The following is a 25,546-nucleotide window of genomic DNA, read 5'->3' as shown; positions in this document are numbered from 1 at the left end:
GACTGCCGTCCGAGGTGCACTGCCCTCAGTTTAGCAGATTTCGAAATTGCCTTGTTTCACATTTGAGGCTCCTGGAGGCCCAAGACGGCGAGAAAGGCCTGGCGAGAAAGGCCTGGCGATAAGCGCCCGGACTAAAACTTGGACCTGCCTTGAGTTCAGGCAGTGTGCCAGGGGAGACCGAGGGCACAGGAGCAACCAGGTGCATCTTCCTGGCGGCTCGTTTTACTCTTGATTATCCGTATGGAGGGAAGGAGGACATTCAATAACTGCAAGGGTGTTGCTTTAAACATTGTTTACATATTGAATAATGTACAGAATAAGATGCACGGTTAGCATTTGGGAGGTGGGGAGGGGGATAAAACGTGAATCTTGGAAGAAATGTGCTTCTAGTGGGGTCTTTGGGCTTCATTTCCAGATCTGGCTCTCCCATCCCAGTTCACTCTGTGGACGCCATAAAAATGGTTGAATAGTCCAGTTCTGGATGGCGCTGGCTCCAATTTATCAGGAAGAAGGCAAACCCAGAGAGCGGGCGGACGGCACCCAAAGTCACCGCGCAAGCAGCGTGCGCAGGCAGAGCGGGGCGGCCAGTAGGAGCGCGAGGCGGGGCGCGGGCGCCGTGCCGGGGGCGCGCAGACAGGCGGCGTACGCGTCGAAAGCCACCTCGCGTAGTGCGCACACGTGCTCGGCACGGCAGGCCTCGCGGCAGGCTTGCAGGTCGTAGCTGACAGAGTTGTAGACGTAGTAGCGCTGCAGCACATCATGATCGCTGGCGATGCGACCCAGCGCCGCGTGCATGGAGCGGGCGCTTGCGTTGGGCACTCGATAGGCCTCGGTCACCCGGTACTCGAGCTCCCAGCGCGCGTCCCCCTCTTCGTTCGCCTGGCTCAGGTTCACGAAGTAAGTCACCATATCCTGGAGAGGGGGCACGAGGCGGACCAGCCGTGAGTAGCTGTCTGCTTCCACCCACAACCCTGCACCTTGCCTTAACCTCCAGATCCTTTATATCCATAATAATGGCTACTGTTAGTTATTGAGCATTTACTATTTACCAATTGTGTGTGGCAGACATCTTCTGATTCGGATGAGGTTAACTGCGCTTATTATCCCAATTTCACAGAAGAGGAAACTGAGTCCTAAAGAGGTTAATTCCTTTGGCCAAGGCCCTACAGGTGTTCAGTGGCAAAGGTGGGAGTGGACCAGGTGGTTTACCGCAAGGCCTGTGCATTTTCTGTCCCAGCAAACTCCCGGGTACACAGAAGGTACTCAGTAAATATTTACAGAATGAATGGATAAAAAGCAACTTAAAAGAAGTAAGATGGGCTGCTTGGCTGAGAGAGGTTATAGAATTGTGGTTGATTGGAGGCTTGGGCTACACCCAAGACCCCTAGGACTCAGGTGCATCTTAAGGACTAGAATCTAGAAGGGTTTATCGGTCCAACAATTTCCACTTAAATTTGTGGACCTGCTTCAGGTCACTAAAAGTGGGCTAAGAGGAGCTGCCACGTATGGATGGCAACTTTCTGCTTCCCATTTGTCAAATAAAGCAAGGGAGGCCCAATGAGGTCCAAAAGCTCCTGAGCGGTGGAGCCAGGATTCAAACCCAGGTCTGTCTGACTCCCTCCCTGAGAAGGATGTAAGGCATGTTGGGGAGCTGGGGTGTGGAAGGGAGGAGGGAGTCCCAGCCTGTGGTTCTTCTTACCAAGGCCCTCTGAATGCACATGTAGATAACAAGCCATACTCCTAAAAATCCTCAGACCTCTTCTTACTCCAGAATCAAGGACCTAGGTTATTTCATCCAATCCCTGATTTTAGATGTCCTTTCTCGACCCCTAGATTAAATTTCGATACTCACCTCTTCCTGGAACTCCAGCTTGAACACCCAACTGCTTCCTCCCTCGGCACTTTTACTTGGAAGCCATTTAGACCTCCCAAAGTTAACAGGTTCAAAACCAGATTTCTGATCTTCCCTCCAAAACTTGTTCCTCCTGCAGTGATCTCATTTCATTCAATGACAACTTCATCCTTCCAAGTTTTCAGGCCAAAGCCTTGGAATCCTCCTTAATTCCTCTCTTTCTCTCACACCCCTCATCCAATCCACTAGCAAATCCTGTCTGCTCTGCCGTCAAAATACATCCAGGACCTGGCACTTTTCACCACCCCACTGCTACTGCCCTGGCCCACACCACCATCTCAGTGGTCATTGTAGTCACCTCCTAATTCATCCTCCTGTTTCTGCCCTGGCCCCCTACAGCCTAATTTTATCCAAACCATCATGTCTGCTGTTCTCTGCACAGCAGACATGATGGTTTGGATAAAATTGTTAACTCAGCATATTTAATTCTGTCCTAAACCTTCCAGGTCAGGAGTCTTACTCATGGCCTACGTGATCTAACCTCATCCCTCCCACCCTCCGCTTGCGCCTTCCGCTGTGGCCACACTGTCCTCCTCGCTCTTCTCCCAACACACCAGGCACATTCCCACCCCTGGGCCTTTGACTTGCTCTTTCTTTTTCTCTGCCTTCCTGGATACTGACATGGCTCACTCCCCCAATTTACTCAGAATTCAAATGTCGCCCTACCAGGGACTCTTCCCTGCCCGCCCTAATAGCACGCACACACACACTCTGTAACCATCACCGCCTGCCTCTTTCCTTAACGCTTATCTCATGCCATACTTAACTCCACTTATTTGTTTATTGGTTGTCTCCTGTAAGAATGTCAGCTCCAGAAAAGCAGTGACTTTGTTTTAGTTCCCTTATATATCTCCTGAACTTAGCACAGGGCCTGGCACATGGCAGGTAATTAATACATTGTTGAATAAATTAAAGAATAATATTTCTTTGTTATTTCAACAATCACAAGCACACCCAGGAGGTGAGGGATTGTTTGATGAATTAGGGACCCACTTTGGCTGCAATGTAATCAATGCAGAGAAGACAATGGGCCTGAGGTCACACTTGAATACCAGGCCAAAGAGATCTAACTCATCTTGGAGACACTGGGGAGCCATTGAAGGTTTTGAGCAGGAGAGAAACAAGAAGTGCTTTAGAAAGATTAGTATATACTTTCTGTAGTGTATAGCAGATGAGCTATGCAGGGCAGTGCTGGAGTCAGACCAGGTAGGAGGCCATGACAATGACCCAGGGCAAAGGGAAATTTAGGGAAGAGGAAATGACCTGATCTGTTGTCAGGCTTTGGAGGTGGCTCCAGGGTTTTGATCCTGAGCTCTGGAAGGGTGGAAGTAACTTGACCTTCCTGAGGCTCAGTGGTCACTAGAGTGCAGATTAGCTGGGAAAGAGTTAGTGAAGGTGGTGATGCATTCAGGTCCCTCCCCTCCCTCCTCCTCTGGTCTCAGCAGACCCACGGCTCCTGACCTGCAGGCTCAGTGTGTCTCGGTCGTATTCGAACACCCGGATGCCTGGATTGTTGGCCCCGTTGACCACTCCGGGTAATGTGGTTTTCCATGGGGTGACCCCAGGTGTAAGGAACATGACACTGATGGGGGCACCTTTCAGGAGAGAGACAGTGGGACTGAGAGAGGCTGGCGAGAGAAGAAGGGAAATGGGCTGGCAGGTACCCTCCCGGCTGAGTACCTGCGTCATCATAGAACATCCGAAAGCTGTCGGTGTGATGGTGGCCGAAGAACTGCCCTGCGATGACTCGATGGTGCTTCTGGACCACCTTCAAGTACTTCTCATTGAAGCCCTCCCGGAACCATGCTTTGTTCCGAGTCTTCTCAAAGAATCCTGGGGGCACATGGCCAATAATGTACACCTGCGAGGAAGGGGTGCCCAGGAGGAGATCAGAGACAACCTCCCCAATCCTTCATTTCCACCTCAAAACTTGCCTATCTCCCCAAAGGCAAGCAGGCATACTCAAATGTACCTCTTCTCAAAGTCCTCTGCTTTCCCTCTCCAGGGCAAATTCCAGCATTCCCTGTACCCAGTAACGAATGTACCACATGCTCACCCAGCTCTGTGCCTTTGCCATGCTGTGCCTGCCACTTGGAGTACCCGTCTCATTTTCTCTTCTGTAAATCCTACTCGGACTTCAAAACCCAGGTCAAAGCGCACCTCCGCGTGAGAACTTACTATTGGAGAGCTCGGGCACTGTAACAACTGAACCTGTCTTGCATGACTGTGTAGCACATGCTATGTGGTAATGTGTGATCATGTCTTACATTTCTCGTCACTCAATTAACCCTACCCGGGCCCTTGGCCACCATTGCAAGAAGTAGAACGGCGGGTGAGAGAGAGGGCAGTTAAGAGCGTGAACTTTGGTGTTGAACTGCAGCTTGGACACCAGCAGTGTGTTACCTCTCTGAGCTTCAGTTTTCTCATCAGAAATAGCATCTAACTGGTGGAGTTTTGAGAGTTAAATGAGGTAATCCATCGTAAGTGCTAAGAAGTACCAGCCATGAGACCCTGTTGGGATGTGCTGTTCAGTGTAGGGACTCGGGCAAATGAGACCCAGAGCCTGTCCTCGGACAGCTGTCAGTCCATCAGACTAGGTGGACACCCCTCAAGGGCAGGGCATGCCCTTGAAGTCTAGTACACAATGCAGGCTGCAGCTGTGGTGTGTGACGGCCCTGGAAAGAGCACTGGACTTGGAGTCTGGAGACCAGGATTCTAGTCTCAGGTCCACCATTTATTGTGGGACCTGGACCGTTGCTGCCCCTTGGGAGCCTCACATCTGCAATGGGCTTTGGGGTCCCAGCCTCACAGGCTATTCTGAAGATGGAAGGAGCCTCTTCCTGGTGCCAGGCTGATGAAGGACTCTCTTGTGTGGGCATCTTAAGAGTGGATCAGCTTGTGCCAAGGTGGGAGACTTGTTCAGGAAGTGACCCCAGAGAGGGAAGGGAAGGAGGCAGGAGACCTTACCATTTCCCCAGCTCGGGATGCATTGGTCAGCACATCTTCCAGCCACTGGAACTGCTGCCCAGGGTCGACCATGCTGGCTGTCTGCTCATTGCTACTATAGTACAGATTGGTGTTGAGGACCACAATTCGCCCAGCCCCACTCTGCCCCAGCAACTTCTCAGAATAGAAGGCACCTAGGACATCACAGCCAAGGAAAATGTGAAGATACACCCATGCCCCCTTTCATTCTCCAACCTTCTACCTCCCTTCCCATCTTTTGCATAAGAGGGGCATCATGCATAAGACCAAAGGCTCTGGAGCCAGGCTGCCTAGGTTCAAATCCTGGCTCTATCACTTATTAGCTATGCAACTTAGGAAAGCTACTTCACCTCGCTATGTCTCAGTTTCCTCACCTGTATAATGGGAAAAACAATGAGGTGTGTTTGCTCCTCCAGATCCACTGTCAACCGTTCTCCACTCAGTTTTTTGCCCCAGGAGCTGATCTATATGAACTAAATCAATAGGTTTCTGTTCCATGGGCTTCTGGTTAGGTTTGACCAATGGAGAGCCCAAGCATCAGGGGACTGAGGAAAAGGAAGAGAGGTCAGGGTCACTTAGGACTGGCTATGTCTTTGGATCAGTTCTTCTCAACTAGGTGATTTTTGTCCCCTTGGGAACATTTGGCAATGTCTATAGAGACATTTGGGTTATTAAAACTGGGGATGTTACTGGCATCTAGTGGGTAGAGGCCAGGAATATTGCTAAACATCCTCCAGTGCACGGGAAGCCCCTGTATCGAAGGCTCACCAGCCAAAAATGTCAGTAGTGACAAGGTTGAGAGACCCTGCTTGAACTGAAGGTCACTGCCCCTTCCTAATATTTTTGCAAGGAATCCAGCAACGTGCTGATCGTAGTGCATGGCATAGAATAATGATCAATAAAAATTAACTTCTGAATCTCATTAGTGCCATGGGCTTGAGAGCATGAGCACTGGAGTGAGCCCTGGATTCTGCTCCCAAGTCTGCCTCTTCTAAGCTGGGTGACCTTGGCCAAGTGACTTGGTATCTTTAAGCCTCAGTCTCCTTATCTGTATAAAATTAGTACCAATTTCATGGGGATGTTCATGTGAAGATGTATTAGACTAGACCTTGACACACAATGAGTGCTTATAGTAGCAAATGGTGTTAATACCTTCTTTGAAGGGACCAATGGATTCGTTATTGAGCCAGGGTCTCCACAGTTCTGCTACCTGATTGTAGATATTATTACTCCCTGCTGGGAACTGATTTTTGGGGTGAAAGTCATGATTTCCCAAAGCAGCGTAGACTTTAGTGTCTGGAGGAAAAGGAGAATTATAAAAATATATATATGCGAAAGCGCTTGGCGAGTTACTCATTTTCAGTCGTCCACTGGCCAGCAGAGCTAGTGAGGAAGAGCGAGGAGGGAAAACCCACAGATGAGGAAAATACAGAGATGAGCTGAACACCATCACACTTTAATAGAGTCTGGCTGAACTTTGCTCACACTAGGAAAGAGCAGCGAACCCTCTGATCCTGGTCCCTAATCCCCATGCCCAGCGGAAAGTTTCATGGTCAGAAAGCAAGCATCAACTGATGAGAAGGAGCAAGCTAAAAGATCTAAATCATCTTCAGATTCATTGTCAACCACTTGATAATTTAGTTTTCCTTGTTTTGTCAGTTACAGAGCCATCTTACTGTTGGGGGAGGGGTCTGGCTCACTCTAGGAAGCCTTAGGAGTTTCACTCATCTGCGGTTCAACAGTATTTATTGAGCTCCCAGTTTGTGCCAACGCAGAGACCTGGGAAACAGGCACCCAGCCCCAGTGGTCTTGCAGTGCAGTTGAGTTGACAGGTATTGAGTAATGAAAGGTATGAGGGCTGTCCATAAAAAAGGAAAAGCCACTTTCTGTTGTAGTGTTGGGCGTGGCCAGGGCAGGCCTCCTTGAGGAAGTGAATGAGCCCACAGTGGAGGAGGAGAGCACGTCAGACTCACCTCCTTCTCCTAAGTAGTCTCATTCTTGCTTTTATTTTACTTCTGTGTCTGGCATATAGTAGTTGCTCAATAAATATTTGACCCCAAACAAAACCTCTGAGCTCAGGGCAGGGCTTTGCCCTTATATGAGCTTGGCTCACCCCAGGGAGTGACCTTGAATCAATGAGGAAGCCGGAGCCTCCAATTCCCTCTTGGGAAAATGTCTCTAACGAACCCTTTGTCCTGTACAGCCTGTAAGGTCTGGAAATGCCGAGAGCTCTGCCCAAGTGGGAGGTTGTAGCATTCCCACCAGGAATTATTCGCAAAACAGGAAGCCATCAGTGTAACTGTCTGGAAAAACCTCATCTGTCTAATATAAATGCTGGCAGCCATTAGAGATCCATGGCCCAAGAAAAAAAAAAACTCGAAAAACACAAATTCCTGGAATCTCAAGGGCAGATGAGAAGGGAGAGAATTTCTCTGGTTTGTCTTGCTTCTATGTGCCAGGCACTGTTAGAAGCTCCTTACAAACTCCAGGAGGGTACCACCTGGCATCTTGTTCACCGCCAAGACCCCTACCCTTAGACTTGTGTCTCACCCATAGTAGATGCTCAATATATATTTGCGGACTGACTGGTGAATGGATTGCCTTATTTAATTCTCACAACAACCTTCTGCGCAGGTAACAGTATTCTCTTTATTTTTCCCATAGAGAAAAGTATCTTGATGAGATTGCCCAGCTAGAACGTGGCAGGGTCTGAACTGGTGCCTGGAACAGTTTCGCCTTGCACATCTGCGTTCACCACTCGGCCATGCTGGGGGGAGGTGGACAGCGGGAACCAATGTTCACAGCAACTCTGATGGGGAACACATGTGGCACGTGGCAAGAAGAACACATGACTTGGAACCTAAATCTTGAATTTCGTTCCCGTCCTCCTGTCTAAGTTGCTTAAGCTTAATTATCTACAAAATAGGGAGTATTCCACTTGACTAGTGTTATAATTCCCAAATAAGATAAAGCCTCATTTCATCTCTTCCAATTTGTTCTCATTTTCACACCTCTGCAAGTGGGGTGTGTCTTACCACTGAGGCCATGAGAAAGCACTGTGTTGTACTTTCAGAGACAGTACTTCTTGTCTTAGCAATACATAAGATAATGATGCATCTTACAGTCGATAGCACCGTGGACATTAACAAAGTCAGTAAATGTGCACGTGTGTTATAAACTAGAAAACCTTCAAATTACATTTGTGTGTTAAACCATAGTTAATAAAGCATTTTCTTATCCATCGTTTCACTTTTATTCCAGAAGCCCCATGTGGAGCAGAGGAAAGAATGCTCGAAGTTGGATCTAAGTTTGAATTTGTCCCTAGGAACTAACTAGCTTTGAGAATAATAATATCTGTTCTTATTAGATATTAATTACAATATCTGGGGAGGAGTGTCCAAGTTTGACCCTAAGTAGTGACTTCTGCTGGAAGATGAACAAGCCCAAGCCTGTCTCAGCAGGGTTGAGTTACATAGCCCCCAGGCAGCTTTTTGCACAAATTAATTTATGTTGAGGACAGGAGGTGACAGAAAGGTTTCCTCAAAGATAGATGTGTGATGGTGACAGCAGCTCTGGCCTCTCCTGGAGTGGCAGTGGGAGTAGTGGATAAGAGCAGTGCTCAAACCAGGATGTGCGCCCCCCTCCCGCAACCCCCTCCTGCCACATGACCTTGACCAGTTTAGTTTACTTGACCAAGGCCCACATTTCTCATCAGTAAAACTGACGTAGTTATAGCATCTCTCTCTAGGATTAGCATGACAATGAATGACCCAAGACATAGAATATTCTCAGAGGAGTGCCTGACACTTAGCACTCAATACATAGATACATATAGTTATTGCTGCTGCTGTTATTATTTATTTTTATCATTATTTTAAATCTGGTTCCTGGGGACCCATGACTAAAACTTTCAGAGGAAGCCTCTGTACCAGAACAGCTGGCGAGTGGGGACCAGTAGACTGCTTTCACAGATTCCAGCTGGCAGCCCGAGAACCTGATTCAGCCCCCAGGACCTTGTATTTGGCACAGCCTGCTTTAAAACATCTCAAGGGCCATTAGGTGGGGCACGCAGACCCCATTCTCCCTGTCACATCCCTGGAGCTCCTGCTATAATCACTCACAGTCCCCACCCGCCTTCCCAAGCTCTTGAAGGAAAGTTTTGGAAGCACCAAGAAAGAGCACCTTGGCTGGAAGTCAGCATCACCCAGAGGTCCCAGCAGCCAGATGCTTCGAGGGCTGTGGATGGCAACCCCGGGGCCACAGAAGGACATGGCTATGTGGGAGCCCATGTGAGACTTACCCAGGGACGATGCCTGTGTATAACTGTAGATGCCTTGAGAAGGGGCTGTGAGTCTGGTGTTAGGCAAGGCAGAAGGCAGTGAAATGTCAGGCATTTCCATTAATAGATTCTGTGTGTATCCACAGGCTGACAAGCTCTCAGATTCCTTGTACGGTTGTTGGAAGATAAGATACAATGGCTGTGAAGTAACTGGTACAGGACCTGGCCCAAAGCCATAGTTATCAATGGATGAAGGTGGTTCTGCATCTTGCTGCTGTAGTCCCATGATGCCAGGCACAGCCTGGGGTTCAGGGAAAGCTGTGGGATACCGATGGCAGGGTCTTACCTGGAAAGACCTCTCTAATGAGCTTGGTCAGGCATTCCACAATTTTCAACACAGCCGCCTCTCCCAGCTTCTCGTCGGGCACGTGAGGTGTGTCATCACTGCGAAACACCACCAAGCCAGTTTGGTGCGGGCAACTCACGATGGGGAACGAAAAAAGGAAAAAGGAGGGGGCTCTGCTCTGAGAAAGAGGCTGTGGAACTGGGCCTCAGGTGTCCACTGAGAGGTATGACCAGGCTGGAGTTGGAAGTCACATGGGGCAGAGTTCAAAGTTGGGCTCTGCTTTTTTGACCTGTTGTGGGTCCCTGGGCTGGTTGCTTAATCTGTCTGAGCCCCCAGTAGCTTATCTGTAAAATAGGGATAATAATGGTACCTACTCATAGAATATGTGTGAGACTTCAATAAAGAAGATATATATATATATATATAGTAGAATAGTAGCTGCTAGATTGTAATTAATATTATTTAGAGAGGGAGAGGGAAGCTTTGGAGTTCCCGTCCCATCTGCAAGCCCCCAGGGAGGTTGGGGTAGAGAGACTATCTCTGAGTTTTCCTCTCTTCAAGATTTCTAACAAGTCTGGAGCTGGCTTCAGGATATAGAGTTCAGATCTACTCTACAGCAGACCCTGGACCCACCCCAGGACCATTTAGTCAAGTCCCCTGCCCTTTTTCCCTGTTTGACCTAAATTGCTATATCCACCTTAGAAATGCACAGCAATGTGGGGGAGAATGGGAGAACATGAAGTTTGGGGTGGGAGCCCCTGAAACCAAGGGTTTTTATGACTGATTAAATTTAGCTTTAAGTCCTACCTCTAGAAATTCTCTCTCTCTCTCCCTCCTTCCCCTGCCTCCTCCTCCCTCCCTCCCTCCCTCTCATTTATTTGCTACCTTCAGAGACCCAGCCTTCCCCCTAGATAATCAGTGACCCCCAAGGCAGAAGGAGACAGTAGCCCAGACCTGACTAATGGTCACAAGGTCCAGACCTCTGACATGCTAAAGATAACATCTTGACCTAAGTTATGTTTCAGCTCCTGAACCCTAAGGTGGAACGACCTCCAGCTACTTTCCCATGAGACCAGACAGAAGGATGCTGGAACAGACCTCAGAACTGTCCTCAAGACCTGAAGAAATGATTTATTACCCTACCTCACCTCCAACCAGTCAGCTCCCAGCACAACTCCGAACCCCCTAACCCTCAGTATCTTGTGATTTTGCCCAATTTAATCTATAACCTACATGCCATTGGAGAATTTGGGCTTTTGAGCATTCGCATCCTAATCTCCTGGGTGGCGCCATTTCTGTATTGCAATTCTCGGTGTTTCGTGTTTGGCCCTGCTAGCGAGGGTGGACAAAGTCTTTCTGTTCGGTAACACCCCAACAATCTAAAGCCTGAGGACTGCTGGACCCCACGGGGCAAGGCAGCTGCTGCCCAGGTGCTCCCCAGGTTGCACTGGTCCACTTGGTGCCAGGTACTTCTGTGGGCTGTACCCATATCCACTAATTTGTTCTTCATAATAACCCCACAACATAGGATCTGTTGTTAGTCCTATCTGCCATTTAAAGAAACCAAGGCACAGAAATGCAAGCCATTCTGCCTAAATGTATACAACTAGAGTGATGGAGCCAGGGTTTGAACGCAGTCAGCTTCAGAGTCCGTGCTCACACCCATTGCATCCTACTGAGTCCCTGATACCCTCATTAGGGCAGCAAGGGGAGCCTTTTCACCATCCTCACTGGGAACAGGCTAGAAATCCAAGCATTGGAAGAAAATTCCATTTTTTTTCTATTTTGGAGGATCTAACTGATAGAAAATAAATCTGATTTCTACAGATTACTCCCTAAGGGATGCAACTCTCCCTGGGAAGTTAAATTTCTTAGAATATGAAGACTTTTAAAAGGTCCTAGAGATCATCTCGTCCAATGCCATACACCTGTGTAAGGTCCATGAAAGGATCATAAATTTCCCAAAGAGGTTAGTCCCCTTTCCCAGAAGGATCTCGTCTTTCAGAATGTTACATCTTTCTCTATGGGCCCCTCCTGGAAGAATTCAGAGGCTCCCCCAGCAAGAACTCTCTCAGGAGCAGGAGTCCAGGGTCATAGCCTAAAGCTCATTCTCTTCTTAGATTGATTCCTGAGCCCAGGGAAGCCAGAGCTGCCCAGGCCCCTCCTGAGACACTGTCACATTTTCTAAGTGTCCAGCCTTGCCACTCCCCTTCGGGATCCATCTGAGGGTCATTCTTTGCCAGTCCCACATCACACTGAGGGACAGCTGGGGGCATCGTGGGTTTGATCCTGCCTTTTAAAGTGTCCATTGGGGCTGAAAGAGACAGCAAAATATCGCTCTTGCCAGCCTCCCTGGTTCACCACTCTCTGCAGGAAACTCTCCCTAAGCCTGCCAGGTGGAATCAGGTGCTCCTGAAGCTCCCAAATTCCCTGATAACCCTCTCTCATCACTGGGATACAGTGGTCAGGGGATTTGTCTGTGTCACCCACAAGACCGTGAGCTCTTTGAAGGTGATTTGGCTTCTCCATCATCTCAGTTCCCCATTGTCTACCCTGGGCTGAGCACAGGACAGGCTGACCTACCAAAGAAGGGAGGGGAGGAGCCAGTGAGTCAAAGGGAGACCTCGAGAGATGAGGACGGAGAGTGCTGTGGAAAGTTGGGAGACTTAGGAGCAGCATCTTTGGGTGAGAAGCAGAAATGGAGTTTGTGGCTGAGTGGAAATTGCCCCTCAAATTCTCTTCATGCAGAGCGGTGCTCTGACCAGTGAGAGGCTCCCCGCCACGCCCAGGGCCAGGGCAGCTCAAGGGTGACCAGCAGCTGACCAGGACAGATGATCCCAATGTCAGACCACTTTCAAACCTCCTACCTACTTTCCTGCCCGCATTTGGGTCTTTAGGGCTTGCAGTCCCACAGGGCTGGTTTGATGACTAAGGGAGATGGTGTAGGAAGGCGCCAGCCAGTAGGTGGCACACAGCAGGGGACCAGTAAAGGGTAGGTGCTTGACTGCTCTCACCCCGTCCAGAGGATAAAGTCTGGCTCCGGCTCGATCTCCTTCATGGCGTAGACGGAGGAGTTGATGAGGACCCAGGGAGAATCACAGAGGTAATCACCCCAGGGGCCTGCATTGGACACCAGCTGGGAACCAGCTGATGGGCACACCTGGAGGGGGTCTGAAGATACCTTGTAGTCAGGATCAAGGTGCAGGTCAGAGATGTGCCAGAACTTCCCTGCAGGAGAAAGGAGACCCTCCTCAATGCTGGGCCCTCCCTGAGCCCAGGTGGGGAGGCAGTCCACGGCAGCCCTGGCCTGGGGGAGGAGAGGTTGCACAGGTGAAAGGAAATTTTCTCTGAACTCAGGGTCCAGAGAAAATGGGCCACAGGCTTTACCCAGGAAAGCACTGAGTGGACCAGAGAACAGGTTTAGCTCTGTCCCTGACCTTTGCATTTCCCCACCTCAGCTTCCCCAGCAGCAGCATGGGGAATTGGTCTGCATGACCCTCAAGGACCCTTTGGGCATTCTAAGCAAAGGGCTTGTCTTAAAGCAAAGGTGGGAGAGGGTTAGGGTTAAGCACTCAGACTCTGGAGCCACATATTAGCTCTGGGACCTTGGGCGAGTTGCTTCACCTCTCTGATCCCTTACTAGAGCCAGATCTTTTCATGCTTCGGGAAGATACATACAAAAACGTGGCCTGGAAGAAGGCTTACACACCAAATGCATTGTAAGAACTTGCTAATTAATACCAGCAAAAACCTGTAGAATAGGTGTGGAAATGGAATTTAAGAGTGCTAGACCAGAAACGAAGGAACATAGTTTCAGACTGGGCTAAATTTCTCCTGTGGGTATACTCGTTAGCGATTCTGGATGCAGGTTGGCAGCTCAGACAGCTGGAGGTGGTCCCGTTCGCAGAAGTGATCTCAGCTCGAAACTAACCGGGGCTGAAATGCCAAAAATCTCGTGGTGTAACACAGAGAAGGGAATCCAAAGAAACCGGCCACGTGGAATGGATTTGTCATCGGTCCCCAGCACAGGGCCTGGTATAAGCAGTTTCAATGATGTCTCCGGAAGAGGATTAAACAGATTTGCTCTCTGCCCTACATCCTGTGGGCAGAGACAAGGGCGAGGCCTGGTATTTCTTCACTCTCTACTGTTGCCGTCACTTCCTCTTCCATTTCCTGTCTCACTCAGACCCACACAGTCAACACCCACCCAACCCCAGGAAACTCAGCCTGGACCTGGATAGTCTGGCTTCTTTTGCTTTCAGAGTTAGACAGCCAGGGCACCACCCGAGCCACAGGACATTCGGTGTAGTTCTAGAAAAGGCGAGAAGGTAAAGTCTGGCTCGTGATCTTGATTTTTCCTCTCAGATGCTTCTGAGCTTTTGCCCATCTCTTCAGATCTAAACCTGCTGCCATGGAAAGGATCAGAAACTTGTTCACACCAAGGTGCAAATGACCGACTAAGCAAATCATTATCCCTCCTGTAGTTATTCCAGTCATCCTCACCACAGAACTGGAGATATTGATCATTATCTCCATTTTACAGATAGGGAAAGTAAGGTTCAGAGGTCAACATGCCTGAGATCACATGGAAAGTGGTGAGAGAGTCCTGTGGCCCTAGATCTTCTTTCAGAGAGATGCGATTGCTAAGGGAGCAATACCATTGCCTTTTTAACCAAACTGAGTCTTTGTTTCTAATGGGGAGAATTTAAACTTTTCACTAATATATTTATATGACTGATGTGGGGCAAAAGCCTAAACCAGAGGAAAGAAAATAACTTCCCCATTTCTTTTTTTTTTAATTCCCACCCCCCCACACTTCCACCTATACCTACGGGGATGTTGCCGTCTCCTCTTAAAGACTGGATCTCTGAAGGTGGGGCGTCTCCTCCCACATGCTCTTGACGCACACCTGGGGCCTGGCACACCCGGGGTATGGACCGTGGCTCCGCTGGGGCTCGAACCAGACGTGCTAACCATTACTCTATGGAACCACTCCATAACTTCCTCATTTCAACTAGTAAGTGGGCCAAGTTGATGGGCTTTCCCAAGTACCTGCATTAAGACTCTGAGTGGGTTACTCCTGCTTATAAGCCAGAGAGCAGGCTGGCCAGTTCTTATGCAGTGAGAGGCCCTTCGCCCTCCTGCCTGAAGACCATGACAGAGACCATTTCCATGCCTAGAGCAGCCTCTTTCCCAACTAGCTGCAAACATCGAGCAGTTCTGCCCTTTGACATCAGCCCTGAAAATAGTCAATAAACATATTTCTCCACTTTAGAAACTCCTTGTCTGCTGACAGGCTCAAGTGTCAGCTGTCAGTCTGTCTCTTCTTGTACGTTCTGTTATGGTCAGTGTGTAAAACCGAAACTCTAGCCTCTCTGGTACTTCCTAATGACATGTGTGTCTGCTGTCTGTGTGTGTCTGTGTGCGTGTGTGCGTGCACGTGCACACGCGCGTGTGTGAGCGTGTGTATCCGAAGGCCTGACCAGGAAAAATGGCACAGAGAGACAGAGGTCCACACAGGGGCTCCACCACCTGGGGCCCCAGTCTCCTCACTGTAGAGGCAGCTCACAGAGACCTCACCTGATGCTCGGCCCAACTCACTCCACTCATTCTCCTCACAGGGCCTCTTTCTTGGCTCCCCCGCTCCCTTCCCTGGTCTTTCCCAGGTCATAACATGGCTGCTTTCTCCTCTTTGTTCAGGCTGCAACCCAAAGAAGCCTTCCCTGACTACTTTTTCTTGTTTCTCTTCCTCCACCCACTTGGTTGCTAGCTACTGCCTCCCTCAGTTTTATTTTCTTCAGAGCACTTTCACATATGAAATTATAGACAAGCCAGGCTGAGTGCTCATTTCCTGGGCCACGCTGTCCCTGAAGCCTCAAGTTTTCTTTTCAAGAGCCTCTGTTTGCTCAGGTGTTAGATGAGGGTATAACAAAGGTTATCTGAAGGCCCTGCAAGTTCTAACGTTCTGTGATTCCATGACTTTTGTCTGTTACTGTGTATAGTCCAAACCACAAACTGATCATGGTCCCTGTTTCAGCCCTGTGCTTTTGACGCTATGCAATAACCCCAAACACCTCCATTATTATTCCTCCTCTGTAAATGAAGGCCCTCCAAAACAGAGAGATCACTTGTTAAAACCAACATTTACTGACGCCCCCTTGCTTCAGGATTGCCTTTTTCTCACAACAGCCCCAAGAGGCAGGCTTACTATCTCGAGGGAAATATTTTTCTACCACGCTGACCTACACTGAAAGAATTTGTCTCTTTCTGTGCAATTAAGAGCTGAAGCATAATGCGGCATTACATAGGGTATGTATAGGAGGAGAGGAGTTGGCAAGTCGGTGTCCCACCCACCCAAGCTCTTGGCTAAGGAAGATGGAGGCAGAAACCCGCAGTTTTATGCAAAGCAGGGATTATTGCTATCTGATTGGGTGTCCCAAAGTTCTCTTGCTCTTCATGAAGAGACAGACTCAGATTCTGTAAAAACTTAGAGGTACTGTGGAATTCTTTCTAAATTTAATTTTGTTTTTAAATTATAGACATATCCATTCCAGAAAGTTTGGAGAAAAGAGAAAAAAATAGTACCTGTAAAACCCACCATTCCAAGAGAACCCATCAAAGGGCATGATACCTAAAGCAGCTGAGTGTTATGAAGATTAATAAACAAAACATTTAAACTGGAATTGGAAAGGTCTGCAGAGGCGCTATCACACCCTGTCACTCACCATTAATTATCTCAAAACAGGAAGAGACTTATTTTCCATCTCCAACAGGAAGATGTTTTTCTGCCATTCTAGCAGGAAGAAAGAAGATCTTTTTCTTGCCTGACAACCGCTTAGCCGATGAAAGGCTGTTACAGCTCAACCAGTGAAAAGCCACTACATTTCCAACTACCAGTTTACTTAATGGACTCTGTTTCCAAAAGCTGCTCTGAACTCCCTCTATCCTCTATAAAAGAACATTCTAGTCCTTTGATCTCTGGACTTGCTGTAGTTCGTCATTAGACCACATGTCCTGAATTGCAATTCTTTATTGTTCCTGAATAAACTCATTTTGCGAGAGGAATATCTGGCCATCTATTTGTTTAAGGTCGATCATATGGATTTGGTCCTGCCACTTCCTAGCCGTGGAATCTTAAGCAAGTGTTGTGTCCCTCTGAGTCTCATTTTCCTCACCTGTAAAATGGATGTAATGGTAATAGTACCCACCCTACAGAGACTGTAAAAATCAAACGAGTTTTTTTTATTTTATGTTTCAGATAGGCTTTAAAAGGACAGTACATATCAAGCACCAGCACAAGCATGGCCCATCATAAGTATTCAGTAAATATATATTAGCATTTCTTGGCTATTTTCCTGAGTGTTTGTTTGTTATTACATAGCATTATTTAAAAACAGATTGAAATTGTACAGCCTGGGTTCAGATCTAGACTCAGAATTAACTAGATATGTAACCTTGGGTTACTTACTTAACTTCTCTAAGGCTCAGTTTCTTTGATAATCCCTATTTCATAAGGCTGTTGTGGGGGCATTATGTAAAAATGTTAGCAGTGTGTGGCACATAATAAGCAGTTAAGAAATGTTACTTATTATTTTCAATTTTGCTATATTGTCTTGAAACTTTTCCACCTGGAGATATTATCATAATATATTTAGCTATTCCATTATTGTTGTTAACATTTTTCATTAGAATTATAAGCAATGCTACAATGACATCTTAGTGCATTTCGGGGGAGGAGAGATTCTTTTTAACCACTAAGATCCTAGACTGGGGCGTTGCCCATTGGCATTTAGATTTCTAAGCAAACGTATTTAAAAGGTAAAGAGCGAAGGAATGAAAAATTCTTTCACTCATTCTCAAGCCTCCAGTCAGACTGGCAGGGCTCCAAGTCCCCCCACCACCACCACCCTCCACCCCACCCCAGAGAGCTGGGTATCTGCCTCAAAGTGGAAGGGGGACTGCCACTCTCAGCCTTCTCCCAAACAGATTGCCCTCATGGAGAATGACATCCTCTCAGGGCTTGTCTCAAAGACGTGTCTACCTTTAAGCCATAGCTTTTGGATCTGAGTCCTTCCCAGGCATTTCACTCTGGTCTCCTGTAGAGAGCACTTTGCCAAAGCCTCCCAGCTCCTGCTGGGTAGGGTCTGAGGAAGTGGACTGACCATGACTGAGCTCCACAGGAGCAAGCAACGAGCAGAACCCTGAGCCAATTCTTCCCCTCTCAGCCTCAGTATCTGCAGTATCTGCAGCTACAGAAAGCATGCTGGATCATCTCTAAGGTTCCATTCAAGGACGCCAGAAAAGAGCAATCTAGAATCCTAGGGAAAGCCAAAGGTCCAGCCCTCCCACTAAGTCTCCTCTACCCGCATGGAAATCTAACAGGCATCTCAAACTGGACGTATCCCAAATCGAACTGCATTTCCTCCTCCCGCATCTCAGCAAATCATGACTCAGTCATTCTAGTTGTGAGGCTAATATCTTGGAATCATCCTTAAGTCCTCCTCTCTCTCGTCCACCATTTGTCAGCAAGTCTTGTTCAGAATCAGACCATCTCTCACCACTCCTGCTCTTACCACCCTAGGCCAAGCCACCATCCTCTCTCCCTGGATGATGGCAATAGCCTCCCCACTGGCTTGGCTGCTTCTCCTTTACTAGGGTAACTGACCGACCCAGGACTGCAGGAGTGTCCAGGGCCCTGAAACTTCAGTGCTAAAACAAGGAAAGTCTCAGACAAACTGAGAGGAGTTGATCCCCCTGCCTTTATGGCATTACATCCTCTTCTCATTACCCCAGGGTCCTTTTAAATGGATACAAGTCAGATTACATCACAGCACTGCCCAAAACCGTCTAACGATATTCCATGTCACTCTGAATCTTTGACCACAAGTTTATACGTGAGCTGACGCCAGCCCTTTACCTCGTCCCCCACTCCCGTGATCTCCTGACCTCCTCTCTACCACCCCCCTTACCCACTCTGCTCCAGCCACGCTGGCTTCCTTGCTCCTCCTATACACATCACCTGTGTGTCCAGCTCAGGGCCTGTGCATGTTCCATCCTCTCTTACTGGAATGTTCTTCTCCAGATGTCCACATGGCTCTTTCCCTTACTGCTTCAGGTGTCTGCTCAAATGTCACTTTATTAGACAGCTCTTGTCCAGCCACCCCACAAATACCCCTTCCTCCACCCTCCTTATCCCTTTATTCTGCTTTATTATTCTCCATAACATTTGCTATCTACTGTATACTTACTTGTTCATGAGACTTCTGGTTTGTTTTCTGCCCAAATGAAGGAATGCTTCATGAACACTGGGGCTTTGTTTGTTTTCTTTTCTTTTCTGGTTCCTAGAATAGCTCATGATACATAGAAGGCCCTCAACCAATATTTGTTAAATGAATTCAGGAATCTTCCTGCCACCTTCTACCTCTACCAGGTGGCTGGCTCTTATATATGGATGCCTCTTAGCAATATTAGTACCTCTCCCCTGGCTTGCTGTTGCCGCCACTTAAAATCTTCAGGTCTACAGCCATGCCACCCTGATCATGTCCAATCTAGTTGGATCTCAGAAGCTAAGCAGGATCAGGCCTGGTTAGTACTTGGATGGGAGACCACCTAGGAAGACTGGGTATTACAGGCATATAAAAAAAAAATCTTCGGGCTCAACCACTACCTACTAACCCCCTCACCTGGCCTCTCTGCCCTACCTCCCCGCCTTGCTATTTTAGCAAGACTTTCAACTTCCTGCGAGAAGTTACCAGCAGCCCCGATCCTGAGTTCATAGTACAAAACAAAGACATCACAGGCATTTCTAGTGCCTACCTTGTCCAGCCCTTGCGACTCTCCATTGGGCCAGAAAAATCAGCAGCTTGAGCAGACTCATCCTTGGGGCTCTCCTCGCAGGAGATACGGGGTTCTCCAGGAGCTGTTCACACCACAGGCTTCCTAACTAGATGTTGGTGGCCACTTGCCTGAGCAGAACTTTCTGTCCTGTTACCCGGTGTTCCCAGTCGTCCAAGACATCTGGCTCCTCTGGCTTTTCCTCCTTCACCCGGCAGGGTGTGAGCTGGGTTTGCCGGACGAGATGCACCAGCCAGGCCTTTGGACTCTGAAGTAGAAAGTAGCACCTGCTCTGCCGGTTCCTCAGAGCATGTCAGTCAAGCCGGCAACTGGATTCTCCAGGGAACTCACCCCATCCCAGTCACTGAGAGGCAAAAATCATCTGCTCTCTGAGTTTTTATGTTGCTCCACTCAGCAGACCACAAACCTATATAAAGTGGTTGGCCTTTGCTATCAAAGGAGCTTAACTGCTAGTTGGGAATGGAGCTGCTTGACCACAAATGAACCAAGACTAAGAGTCATCCATTCCTTCATGCTGAGAACCATGTCCCAAGAAGGCAGGGGACCCAGGGCAGCCCCTGCCATCAAGTGGGGAAGGTAAACCACTGCACTGCTGTTCAGCATGTTAGATGGCTTGACAAGCCCAGAGGAGGCATCTAAAGCAGATGAAGAAAAGTGAAAGGGCTTCTGGGAAGAGGTGACATGGGCTCAATCTCTTCTTTTATTATTGAAATTGTCAAACGTAAACAGTAGAGAGAATAGTGTAATAAACCCCAGAGTACCCATCCTTCATATTGCTACAGCAATTACAAACTTATGGCCAATGTTACTTCATCTATACCCTCAACTCCAGCCCCATTATTTTAAAGCACATTCCAGAGATCATATCCTTTTGCCCATACACACTTTATTATCTATCTCCAAAAGATAAGGACTCTTTTCCTAACACAATGATAATACCATTATCAAATCTAAAAAAAATAATAGTAATTACTATCACCAGGTAGACTTTGGGCAAATGTTTAAATTTCCCTTATTATCTCATTATTTTTAAAGTTGGTTTATTCAAATACCAGGTCTACACATTGCATTTGGTCGATGTGTCTCTTAAGTCTCTCTTAATTTGTAGACCTCTCTCCCTCCCCTTTTTGTCTTTGTTCTTTGTCAAAGGAACCACATCATTCGTCCTATAAAATTTCCTGCTTTCTGGAGGATCTGGCTGGTTGCTTCTTGGTGGTCATTTAACACGTTTCTCTGTTCCTCACATTTCCTGTAAGCTGATAGTTAGATCTAGAGGTTTGATGATATTCACGTTTGAGTTTTTAGCAAGAAGACTTCTCAGGTGGTCATGTGTCCTTCCTGTTACAATGCATCACAAGGCAGGTAGTTGTATGGTTGTCCCACCAGCTTAATGTTAATGTACAAGTGAGAGTTACCTAGAAGAGGAAGAAAATGGGGAGAAGCGTGTCCCAGGCAGAAGGAGCAACCTCTGTTAGGACAGAGGTGCTGAGACACCCCAGGGAGCCATGTTGGGTGCTCCTGAGCCAGGGAAGCTGGAGGGAGCCAGGCCATACTTGCTCGTTGAGCTGAGAGCTGTGGGAAGCCACTGAAGAGTCTTAACTAGAGCAGCGATGCAACCCAATCAGCATCTTAGAAAAACTGCACTGGCTCTGCGGAAGGTGGATTTTCAGGGAGACCAGGAAGGAGCCTGAGGCAGAGAAGTCCTGGGGGAAAGTGGTGAGAATCTCCACTAGGGAATTAGTAACTAGTAGGAGGGAGGAATTAAAAAGACTAGTTGGGGAATCGCTTGAGGTGTTAATTTGTGTTCTTGCTGTATTGTGCTCTTTTTTAAAACCCTGTTCTAAGCAGGTAGCAAAGATTCCTTCCCTTGTGGGAGGACGTGGCCAAATGGAAGGCCACAGCTTCTTAACAACAGCCACCTCCAGGCTTTTGTCCTCTGACCTCCCCTGGAAGGGGCCAGGGGAAGCACTTATAAGAGAAGGGAGACTCGCCCAGCCAGGATGGCAGACAGAGGTTGCTGGGTTCCAAACATGTCCAGGCCAGCTCCAGGAAGGAACAGGTTTTCAGACATGAAGTCCTTGGACATTCATTGGATTCAATAATATTGGATGTCAGCTTCTGGGCTCTGGGGACACAGTGGTGAATTAAAAACCAAGTCTCTGCTCTCATGGAACTTAGATTCAGAAGAAGGAAATGACATTACACAGACAAATCAACAAGGCTCCCAGCCTGGCAAAGCCCTTGGGATCAGAGTTGCAGCAGAACCTCTGGCCCCTCAGAAATATACAAGCTAAGCCAAGAAATATATCAACGGGGCCTACAAACAACCAAACACTGGAGCCTTGTCATTGCTCATGGCCCTGGGTCATCCTAAAGAGGAGAAGGACGTTAAAATAACCACCAGGGCAGAGGGAAATGGGCTCAGAAACCAACTGGTGTTGATTTAATGAAGATAAGGCAGTGTAACTTTTCTTGCACCAGAGCCTATGGCTTGATTCATAACCACTGGACGGTATCTAGGACGCATCGGGATATGCTTGGAAGGTAACCCAGGGGACTGGTGGGGAAGGAGGGTAGGCAGGAGTCTTGGGCAGGCAGCACCCTCAGGGCTGAGCAGGGAGTTGGCAATGACTAGGCTAGAAATTGGAACAAGGGAGAGAACTCTGAGGGGGCTTTAGGTACTCCTTGTAAACCCACTGAGGGGTGCCAGAGTCCCATTCAGCTTTTGGCTGGATGCAGGGGCCTCTTTTAAATACCTTAGCTTTTTAGTCACTGTCCCCAGAGGGCCTCCATGACTACCACTACCACGAACCCATAAGGTGTGTCTGTGCAATTAGAAAAAGGCACCCTTCTAGGAATTCGTGTGAATTAGACAAAGATGCTAACATCCTAGAAAGACACAGCCAGGGCTCAGAGTGGAGCTGGGGGGATTTCAGGTCCCACTCAGCCCTCTGCCAGGAGCCTGCTACCCAAATGACAGTGGCTTCTTCTTGGGCCCAGCCTGACTTACTAGACTCATTTGTGCTGGGTTTACTGGAAGAGGTAAGTGAGGCAGAGACATTCAAATGGTTGAGACTTTGCCTCCTTAAGTACAAAACAGTCCTTCTTCTTCAAATTGCCCATAGCATTCATTTGACTCTTGGCAGCTGTAATCTCCAGAATATCCTCATCACTCTTGGAGAAATGTATGTTGCATAAAAACTACAAGAGACAAGCATTCTTCATGATTTTGCTGTAGCCCTTTCAGTCCTAACATCTCAGCAGTACATATGAAACAGACTCCCTGGTAGCAAAGTCTTGGGAAGTTTTGGGGACAGGCCTAAAGTGCCATTGACCTTTGCCCATTCCTGGCCTCAGAGCCTCTGGGAAGCCAGGTTGCAGCTGTGGTTGGCCTGGGGTTCAAGTCCACAGAGAGCTTAGTCCGAGAAAGTCAAGAAAGGGGCCACAATAGAATCCATGAATATTGACATCTATCTACTCCAGTCACTCTAGAGAAAAGACACATTGCTCTTTTAACAAATATTTATTAAGCAGCCCCTATGTGACAGGCATCATGCCAGGTACGAGCAATGAACTATTGATGAACAATAATAGTTTATAGTTTAGTGAGAGAAATAGGCTTCAGTAAGATTCATACAGATAAATGTAAAATTATAACCATGCTAGTGCCCAGTTTAGAAGCCATTCTAAGGACCTCAAACTTTTTTTCTATAGGTCATGGGGAACCACTGAAGGCTTTGGAACAAGGGAGTGAAAATATCATGGAATAATTACTTTATTTTCCCTTTGCAGCAACAGTGACTGACCCAAAAGAATAAATATCTAATGATGAAACCTGAGAGGCCTCAAATTATACCATATAATTTGTGTCTTCTCTAAGTGGGGCTGTTTTTAATGGTTGATCCTTAAAGATCTCAGAGAGATATCTGAAGTTGGCAATAAATGACAAACTCATCATAGCCAAACACTAACTGAAGAAGTCTGCTTCTGCTCTTGAGTTCAGGAACTCCTGTTTCTCCTTGTCAGATTCAAAACTAGAGTCAGTTCAGGGTTAGTGTAGCTCTTGGCAATTAACAGAAGCTAAACATATTTGTTAAATAAGTATATGGTGGAGTAAATAAGACCGACTGGATAAATAAAAAATTAATAAATTAACGATATCTTCAACCTTCCCCTTTCCTATGACTTCTGCTTTATCTGTCCCTCTATTTCCCACTCCCTCTGCCTTGGTTCAAGCCCACATCATTGCTACTTTGATTGTTTCTCCAGCTTCCTAACGGGTCACCCTGTCTCCAGTCCCTGACCTGTCCATATTCCCTCACTTTGCCAGCAAGAGCATCTCAAAACTTGGAAGTGATCATGCAACTCTCCTTCTCCTAAATCTTCAGTGGCCCCCCATGGCTGTGGGGAAAGTCCAGAGTTTTTAGCATGACATCCAGATTGGGCACTGTCACCCCTTTATGTGTATCTCTCTTACTGTCTAGCCTCCTGGACACACTTCCTCTTCCTGGGGCACTCTTTAAAATTGCAAATGTTTCTGAGAACAAAGTGAGCACGTGTAAGCCCATTTTACCTCTGTTAGTTTGGTGGGACAACAGCACCAAAGTACTGAGTGTTTGGAGGTAAAGCTGTGCTGGCAAGGATAAAGGGATGGGCAAATGGGTGCACAGAGAAGAACAAAACATCACAGTTAAGAGTTGGGGTCTGGGTTCAATCCTGCTCCTCTTTTTACTAGTTCTGTGACCTCACTTGCAATGGCCAGGCATACCGGTGCACCCCTAAAAGTTTACAAGAGCAATGAGATATTCATCCATAGGTCAGTCAGGCAGGCTGGGCTTAGGCAGCCAAAGACCCCAATCTGACACCTCTGAAAGGTGACTAACCATCTGGGTTTGACTGGGACTGGAGGGGTTCCCAGGACAAAGGACTTTGGCTTTTAAAACAGAGAAAGTTCTGGGCAAATTGGAACTAGTGTTCACCCTGCACCTTCAGTCTCTGTTAGCCTCATTTGTTTAATCCAGCATCCTATATAACCACTATTTTCTACATGTGCCTGTGAATTGGAAAAGGTCGAGAAGCTCAGTTTCCTCATCTGTAAAATGGAGATGACAACAGTGCTTCCCTCATTTGGTTGTTGTGAAGATTAAGTGAATAAAGCAGAACCTTCTGTTCCTGCCCTCTTGACCCAGAGGCACACCCAGATCCTATGTCTTTGCCAATCTAATGCCCTTTGCTCCAAGGTATAAAAAAACTGTCCACAATTTATCTGTCAGTGTAAGAAATGTAAGGTATAGCAATATACTGTGTTAAATTGGAAAAATAAATGTAACCTTTGAACCTTAAAAAATAAATGTTTTCCTTGCTGAGTGACTAGTAGAAGGGCTCAAAGTAGAGCAGCCCCCTGCCCATCAACAACTCTCATAAGGCTCATGTGTACTGTTCCCCACTCAAGGGGGAGGTACTGAGTTCAAACCTTGGGGAAAGAAAAAATCAGGCTGGATGGGAGTAGAATGTCCTCAGGTTTCCAGAAAGCTTTAAAGAACATCATCAGTGGTGATAGGACAAAGGAACCAAACTCTCAATGGCCAAGATGTGACAACTGCGCCATCAATAATAACGTGATAATTATTTTATTATTGTCATTATTACAGTTATTGGAACAAGTAGGATCTGTGAAAGGCCATGAGTTCATGATGACAGTCCAAATAGAAAAGTATCAAATAGAAAAGGAGCATTAAAAAGTAGTTAAACACACAAGAATGGTGGCTATTATAGGATATGTTTAATTTTTTAATTTTTATTTATTTTTTTAGTTTCTAGAATTTATTTTGTTATTTTTTATTGTTTATTGGGGTAACATTGGTTAATACAATTATATAATTTTAAGGTGTACATTATAATTTGACATCTGTATATTCTACGATGTGTTTACCATCCAAAGTCCAGTTTCCTTCAGCCACCATATATTTGATCCCCTTTACCCACTTCATCTTCCCCCTACCACCCTATATTTGACCCCCTTTAACCATCTACTTACCCCTCCTCATCCACCCCCTACCCTCTGGTAACCACTAGTCTATAGTTCATGTCCATGAGTCTCTGTTTGTTGTCCTGCTCCTTTGTTGCTTTTAGGTTTATATCCCACGTGTAAGTGATATCATGTGATTTT

At 47.2% G+C, this 25,546-nt stretch overlaps 1 protein-coding gene across 3 annotated transcripts; it reads right to left on the bottom strand.

Annotated features, from left to right (window-relative positions):
• Nucleotides 1–184: 184 nt before the first annotated feature.
• Nucleotides 185–19,711, bottom strand: SMPDL3B (sphingomyelin phosphodiesterase acid like 3B). Of its 3 annotated transcripts, XM_039854257.1 has the most exons (8): nt 19,339–19,711; nt 12,537–12,750; nt 9,523–9,620; nt 6,050–6,193; nt 4,880–5,052; nt 3,593–3,773; nt 3,374–3,507; nt 185–912 (listed from the first exon to the last, which is right to left on the bottom strand). In XM_039854257.1, exons 1-8 carry the CDS (start codon nt 19,397–19,399, stop codon nt 547–549), a joined length of 1,371 nt encoding a protein of 456 aa, XP_039710191.1. In that variant the 5' UTR covers nt 19,400–19,711; the 3' UTR covers nt 185–546. The 3 variants fall into 3 exon arrangements, with proteins under 3 accessions (XP_039710191.1, XP_039710193.1, XP_039710192.1); XM_039854259.1 differs by lacking the exons at nt 9,523–9,620; nt 12,537–12,750; XM_039854258.1 differs by lacking the exons at nt 12,537–12,750; nt 19,339–19,711 and having other exon boundaries at nt 9,198–9,662.
• Between the last annotated feature and the right edge of the window lie 5,835 nt (nt 19,712–25,546).

Source organism: Pteropus medius, unplaced genomic scaffold (genome assembly GCF_902729225.1).
Source record: "Pteropus medius unplaced genomic scaffold, Ma_sr-lr_union100, whole genome shotgun sequence".
Lineage (NCBI taxonomy): Eukaryota > Metazoa > Chordata > Mammalia > Chiroptera > Pteropodidae > Pteropus > Pteropus medius.
Note: the sequence above shows the minus strand (reverse complement) of the source record. Positions and strands in the feature narration are given on the sequence as shown.

Excerpts from the sequence above, each read along its gene's own strand:
- SMPDL3B (XM_039854257.1), bottom strand. The coding sequence starts at position 19,399 with ATGAGTCTGCTCAAGCTGCTGATTTTTCTGGCCCAATGGAGAGTCGCA. Across the intron at positions 6,194-9,522 it reads CATTAGAGAGGTCTTTCCAG|ACACTAAAGTCTACGCTGCT; the intron begins GTAAGACCCTGC and ends CTTTTCCTCCAG. Across the intron at positions 3,508-3,592 it reads GATGTTCTATGATGACGCAG|GTGCCCCCATCAGTGTCATG; the intron begins GTACTCAGCCGG and ends CTCTCCTGAAAG.